Here is a 7,500-nt window from a genome sequence, read left to right as displayed (position 1 = left end):
CTAGGAGACAGTCTGGGTGGAGTTAAAACACCTCCTAGGAGACAGTCTGGGTGGAGTTAAACACCTCCTAGGAGACAGTCTGGGTGGAGTTAAACACCTCCTAGGAAACAGTCTGGGTGGAGTTAAACACCTCCTCAGAAACAGTCTGGGTGGAGTTAAACACCTCCTAGGAGACAGTCTGGGTGGAGTTAAACACCTCCTAGGAAACAGTCTGGGTGGAGTTAAACACCTCTAGGAGACAGTCTGGGTGGAGTTAAACACCTCCTCAGAAACAGTCTGGGTGGAGTTAAACACATCCTAGGAGACAGTCTGGGTGGAGTTAAACACCTCCTAGGAAACAGTCTGGGTGGAGTTAAACACCTCCTCAGAAACAGTCTGGGTGGAGTTAAACACCTCCTAGGAGACAGTCTGGGTGGAGTTAAACACCTCCTCAGAAACAGTCTGGGTGGAGTTAAACACCTCCTAGGAGACAGTCTGGGTGGAGTTAAACACCTCCTAGGAAACAGTCTGGGTGGAGTTAAACACCTCCTCAGAAACAGTCTGGGTGGAGTTAAACACCTCATACTATAGACAACTCTCCTACAGACTATATGACAATACTACCTACCTAACTACTGGAGACATCTCTCCTATAGGATAAGACTACATACCTACTGGAGACATCTCTCCTATAGGATAAGACTACCTACCTACTGGAGACATCTCTCCTACAGGATAAGACTACCTACCTACTGGAGACATCTCTCCTATAGGATAAGACTACCTACCTACTGGAGACATCTCTCCTATAGGATAAGACTACCTACCTACTGGAGACATCTCTCCTATAGGATAAGACTACCTACCTACTGGAGACATCTCTCCTATAGGATAAGACTACCTACCTACTGGAGACATCTCTCCTACAGGATAAGACTACCTACATACTGGAGACATCTCTCCTATAGGATAAGACTACCTACCTACTGGAGACATCTCTCCTAGAGGATAAGACTACCTACCTACTGGAGACATCTCTCCTATAGGATAAGACTACCTACCTACTGGAGACATCTCTCCTACAGGGTAAGACTACCTAACTACTGGAGACATCTCTCCTATAGGATAAGACTACCTAACTACTGGAGACATCTCTCCTACAGGATAAGACTACCTACCTACTGGAGACATCTCTCCTATATGATAAGACTACCTAACTACTGGAGACATCTCTCCTATAGGATAAGACTACCTACCTACTGGAGACATCTCTCCTACAGGATAAGACTACCTAACTACTGGAGACATCTCTCCTATAGGATAAGACTACCTACCTTCTGGAGACATCTCTCCTAAAGGATAAGACTACCTACCTACTGGAGACATCTCTCCTATAGGATAAGACTACCTAACTACTGGAGACATCTCTCCTACAGGATAAGACTACCTACCTACTGGAGACATCTCTCCTATAGGATAAGACTACCTAACTACTGGAGACATCTCTCCTACAGGATAAGACTACCTACCTACTGGAGACATCTCTCCTATAGGATAAGACTACCTAACTACTGGAGACATCTCTCCTACAGGATAAGACTACCTAACTACTGGAGACATCTCTCCTACAGGATAAGACTACCTAACTACTGGAGACATCTCTCCTATAGGATAAGACTACCTACCTACCAACTGGATACATCTCTCCTACAGGATAAGACTACCTACCTACTGGAGACATCTCTCCTATAGGATAAGACTACCTACCTACCAACTGGATACATATCTCCTACAGGATAAGACTACCTACCTACTGGAGACATCTCTCCTATAGGATAAGACTACCTACCTACTGGAGACATCTCTCCTACAGGATAAGACTACCTACCTACCAACTGGAGACATCTCTCCTATAGGATAAGACTACCTACCTACCAACTGGATACATCTCTCCTACAGGATAAGACTACCTACCTACTGGAGACATCTCTCCTATAGGATAAGACTACCTACCTACTGGAGACATCTCTCCTATAGGATAAGACTACCTACCTACTGGAGACATCTCTCCTATAGGATAAGACTACCTAACTACTGGAGACATCTCTCCTACAGGATAAGACTACCTAACTACTGGAGACATCTCTCCTATAGGATAAGACTACCTACCTACTGGAGACATCTCTCCTATAGGATAAGACTACCTACCTACTGGAGACATCTCTCCTACAGGATAAGACTACCTACCTACTGGAGACATCTCTCCTACAGGATAAGACTACCTAACTACTGGAGACATCTCTCCTATAGGATAAGACTACCTACCTACTGGAGACATCTCTCCTATAGGATAAGACTACCTACATACTGGAGACATCTCTCCTACAGGATAAGACTACCTACATACTGGAGACATCTCTCCTATAGGATAAGACTACCTACCTACTGGAGACATCTCTCCTACAGGATAAGACTACCTAACTACTGGAGACATCTCTCCTACAGGATACGACTACCTACCTACTGGAGACATCTCTCCTACAGGATAAGACTACCTACCTACTGGAGACATCTCTCCTACAGGATAAGACTACCTACCTACTGGAGACATCTCTCCTACAGGATAAGACTACCTACCTACTGGAGACATCTCTCCTACAGGATAAGCCTACCTAACTACTGGAGACATCTCTCCTATAGGATAAGACTACCTAACTACTGGAGACATCTCTCCTATAGGATAAGACTACCTACCTACTGGAGACATCTCTCCTACAGGATAAGACTACCTAACTATTGGAGACATCTCTCCTATAGGATAAGACTACCTAACTACTGGAGACATCTCTCCTATAGGATAAGACTACCTACCTACTGGAGACATCTCTCCTATAGGATAAGACTACCTACCTACTGGAGACATCTCTCCTACAGGATAAGACTACCTACCTACTGGAGACATCTCTCCTATAGGATAAGACTACCTAACTACTGGAGACATCTCTCCTATAGGATAAGACTACCTAACTACTGGAGACATCTCTCCTATAGGATAAGACTACCTACCTACTGGAGACATCTCTCCTATAGGATAAGACTACCTACCTACTGGAGACATCTCTCCTACAGGATAAGACTACCTACCTACTGGAGACATCTCTCCTATAGGATAAGACTACCTACCTACTGGAGACATCTCTCCTACAGGATAAGACTACCTACCTACTGGAGACATCTCTCCTATAGGATAAGACTACCTACCTACTGGAGACATCTCTCCTACAGGATAAGACTACCTACCTACTGGAGACATCTCTCCTACAGGATAAGACTACCTAACTACTGGAGACATCTCTCCTATAGGATAAGACTACCTAACTACTGGAGACATCTCTCCTATAGGATAAGACTACCTACCTACTGGAGACATCTCTCCTATAGGATAAGACTACCTAACTACCACACGCCTGTTAAACATTCCAGCCATGTAAGCTGATAGGCCTACCCAATAGGCCTACCCAATAGGCCTACCCAATAGGTCTGCCCAATAGGCCTACCCAATAGGCCTACCCAATAGGCCTACCCAATAGACCTACCCAATAGGCCTACCCAATAGGCCTACCCAATAGCCTACCCAATAGACCTACCCAATAGGCCTACCCAATAGCCTACCCAATAGGCCTACCCAATAGGCCTACCCAATAGACCTACCCAATAGGCCTACCCAATAGGCCTACCCAATACACGCCATGGTGGTGATATTAACAAAGAATTCCCCCCTGAAAATACTTTCCTAAACCTCTCATATCTATTTCCCACACAGTCACGCGGTCTGATGTCATGCACCTTCGCCACTAAGGCTGTGTCCCTGACGGTACCCTATGAAGCGTGACACTTTCTAAACAGAGCCCGATGGGCCCAAGTCAACAGTGGTGCACCACAGTATTTAGGGAGGCATTTAGGATGCAGAACCCATCACTCACTGTGATGGCACCAGTAGAGATGGGATGTTTGATGTGGCGACTCTCAGGTCTCAGATTATGAGGTGGTGTCAGCCGAGGAGACAAAGAGATTAATTATTCTCTCTGTCTCTCTATTCTCTCTGTCTCTGTCTCTCTATTCTCTCTGTCTCTCTATTCTCTCTGTCTCTCTATTCTCTCTGTCTCTCTATTCTCTCTGTCTCTCTATTCTCTCTGTCTCTCTATTCTCTCTGTCTCTCTATTCTCTCTGTCTCTCTATTCTCTCTGACTCTCTATTCTCTCTGTCTCTCTATTCTCTCTGTCTCTCTATTCTCTCTGTCTCTCTATTCTCTCTGACTCTCTATTCTCTCTGTCTCTCTATTCTCTCTGACTCTCTATTCTCTCTGTCTCTCTATTCTCTCTGTCTCTCTATTCTCTCTGACTCTCTATTCTCTCTGTCTCTCTATTCTCTCTGACTCTCTATTCTCTCTGTCTCTCTATTCTCTCTGACTCTCTATTCTCTCTGTCTCTCTATTCTCTCTGACTCTCTATTCTCTCTGTCTCTCTATTCTCTCTGTCTCTCTATTCTCTTTGTCTCTCTCTCTATTCTCACTCTGTCTCTATTCTCCCTCTGTCTCTCTCTATTCTCTCTCTGTCTCTCTTCTCTCTCTCTCTCTATTCTCTCTCTGTCTCTCTCTCTCTCTCTCTCTCTCTCTCTCTCTCTCTCTCTCTCTCTCTCTCTCTGTCTCTCTCTCTCTCTCTCTCTCTCTCTCTATTCTCTCTCTCTCTACTTTGGGGAAACTTTACACATTCAGGTGTTCATTGTTGGTGCATCACTGCCATGCTGCCGTGAGTTGAGGAGCAGTGCCATCTAGTGGTCGTAGTTGACATTTACAACACAACTGTGAACCGGACAAAACCATGGCAACAGTTGTGTCTCTGAGCCACCCATTCCCCTCCCTCCCTCCCTCCCACAGCTCCCTCCCCCCTCCCTCCCACAGCTCCCTCCCTCCCTCCCTCCCACAGCTCCCTCCCTCCCTCCCTCCCACAGCTCCCTCCCTCCCACAGCTCCCTCCCCCTCCCTCCCACCCTCCCCTCCCTCATACCTGGTCTATAACACTGATGGCGTCTCTAATATTGATTTTCTGATAGACCTCCCACAGCTCGCTCTTCCGGTACACAGACTTCCGCAGCAGCAACTTGCTCAGGTAGTTCTTGTCAAACTGCTCCCACCTGAATGTAGACACCCACAGAGGGAAAGGTTATATAATATATATCCCACCTGAATGTAGACAGAGGGAAAGGTTATATAATATATATCCCACCTGAATGTAGACACCCACAGAGGGAAAGGTTATATAATATATATCCCACCTGAATGTAGACAGAGGGAAAGGTTATATAATATATATCCCACCTGAATGTAGACGCCCACAGAGGGAAAGGTTATATAATATATATCCCACCTGAATGTAGACGCCCACAGAGGGAAAGGTTATATAATATATATCCCACCTGAATGTAGACAGAGGGAAAGGTTATATAATATATATCCCACCTGAATGTAGACGCCCACAGAGGGAAAGGTTATATAATATATATCCCACCTGAATGTAGACAGAGGGAAAGGTTATATAATATATATCCCACCTGAATGTAGACAGAGGGAAAGGTTATATAATATATATCCCACCTGAATGTAGACACCCACAGAGGGAAAGGTTATATAATATATATCCCACCTGAATGTAGACGCCCACAGAGGGAAAGGTTATATAATATATATCCCACCTGAATGTAGACACAGAGGGAAAGGTTATATAATATATATCCCACCTGAATGTAGACAGAGGGAAAGGTTATATAATATATATCCCACCTGAATGTAGACAGAGGGAAAGGTTATATAATATATATCCCACCTGAATGTAGACAGAGGGAAAGGTTATATAATATATATCCCACCTGAATGTAGACAGAGGGAAAGGTTATATAATATATATCCCACCTGAATGTAGACAGAGGGAAAGGTTATATAATATATATCCCACCTGAATGTAGACAGAGGGAAAGGTTATATAATATATATCCCACCTGAATGTAGACAGAGGGAAAGGTTATATAATATATATCCCACCTGAATGTAGACAGAGGGAAAGGTTATATAATATATATCCCACCTGAATGTAGACAGAGGGAAAGGTTATATAATATATATCCCACCTGAATGTAGACAGAGGGAAAGGTTATATAATATATATCCCACCTGAATGTAGACGCCCACAGAGGGAAAGGTTATACAATGACAGTATATGTTACACGGTATGTTTTCAGTCCCAGGAAAACTCCTAAACTTCCACTTAGTCATCATTAGTGAATATATAACTGAAGTGAAAGTTAGTGTTGACCCTTTAGAGTCCCCGTGGATAATATCCAATAATAATAAATTATATTTCAGTTGAAACATTGGCCTGCAGAGCTAAGGGTTACTGACTTGTCTCTCCAGTGGTGGTAACCGTTGAGTCCAGCGATGTCCTCCACGGCTGTCAGACAATGGTCAAAGGCCTGGGGAGAGACCGTACACAGTCAGGTCAAAGGTCAAAGGCCTGGGGAGAGACCGTACACAGTCAGGTCAAAGGTCAAAGGCCTGGGGAGAGACCGTACACAGTCAGGTCAAAGGTCAAAGGCCTGGGGAGAGACCGTACACAGTCAGGTCAAAGGCCTGGGGAGAGACTGTACACAGTCAGGTCAAAGGTCAAAGGCCTGGGGAGAGACCGTACACAGTCAGGTCAGAGGCCGGGGGAGAGACCGTACACAGTCAGGTCAGAGGCCTGGGGAGAGACCTACACAGTCAGGTCAAGGTCAGAGGCCGGGGGAGAGACCGTACACAGTCAGGTCAGAGGCCTGGGGAGAGACCGTATACAGTCAGGTCAGAGGCCTGGGGAGAGACCTACACAGACAGGTCAAAGGTCAAAGGCCTGGGGAGAGACTGTACACAGTCAGGTCAAAGGTCAAAGGCCTGGGGAGAGACCGTACACAGTCAGGTCAGAGGCCTGGGGAGAGACCGTACACAGTCAGGTCAAAGGTCAGAGGCCTGGGGAGAGACCGTACACAGTCAGGTCAGAGGCCTGGGGAGAGACCGTACACAGTCAGGTCAAAGGTCAAAGGCCTGGGGAGAGACCGTACACAGTCAGGTCAAAGGTCAAAGGCCTGGGGAGAGACCGTACACAGTCAGGTCAGAGACCTGGGGAGAGACCTACACAGTCTGGTCAGAGGACTGGGGAGAGACCGTACACAGTCAGGTCAGAGGTCAGAGGCCTGGAGAGAGACCGTACACAGTCAGGTCAGAGGCCTGGGGAGAGACCGTACACAGTCAGGTCAAAGGTCAAAGGCCTGGGGAGAGACCGTACACAGTCAGGTCAGAGGCCTGGAGAGAGACCGTACACAGTCTGGTCAGAGGTCAGAGGCCTGGAGAGAGACCGTACACAGTCTGGTCAGAGGTCAGAGGCCTGGAGAGAGACCGTACACAGTCAGGTCAGAGGTCAGAGGCCTGGAGAGAGAC

General features: G+C 46.1%; 1 protein-coding gene across 1 annotated transcript in view; it reads right to left on the bottom strand.

Moving 5' to 3' along the window:
* LOC127925592 (sodium/hydrogen exchanger 5-like) overlaps positions 1-7,500 on the bottom strand; it is a 53,757-nt gene that overhangs the window by 8,125 nt on the left and 38,132 nt on the right. The window contains 2 exon segments of the mRNA XM_052510559.1: positions 5,045-5,171; positions 6,433-6,503. Coding sequence (XP_052366519.1) covers positions 5,045-5,171; positions 6,433-6,503 — 198 coding nt within the window.

Source organism: Oncorhynchus keta, unplaced genomic scaffold (assembly GCF_023373465.1).
Source record: "Oncorhynchus keta strain PuntledgeMale-10-30-2019 unplaced genomic scaffold, Oket_V2 Un_contig_589_pilon_pilon, whole genome shotgun sequence".
NCBI lineage: Eukaryota > Metazoa > Chordata > Actinopteri > Salmoniformes > Salmonidae > Oncorhynchus > Oncorhynchus keta.
This window is presented reverse-complemented; position numbering and strand designations above follow the sequence as displayed.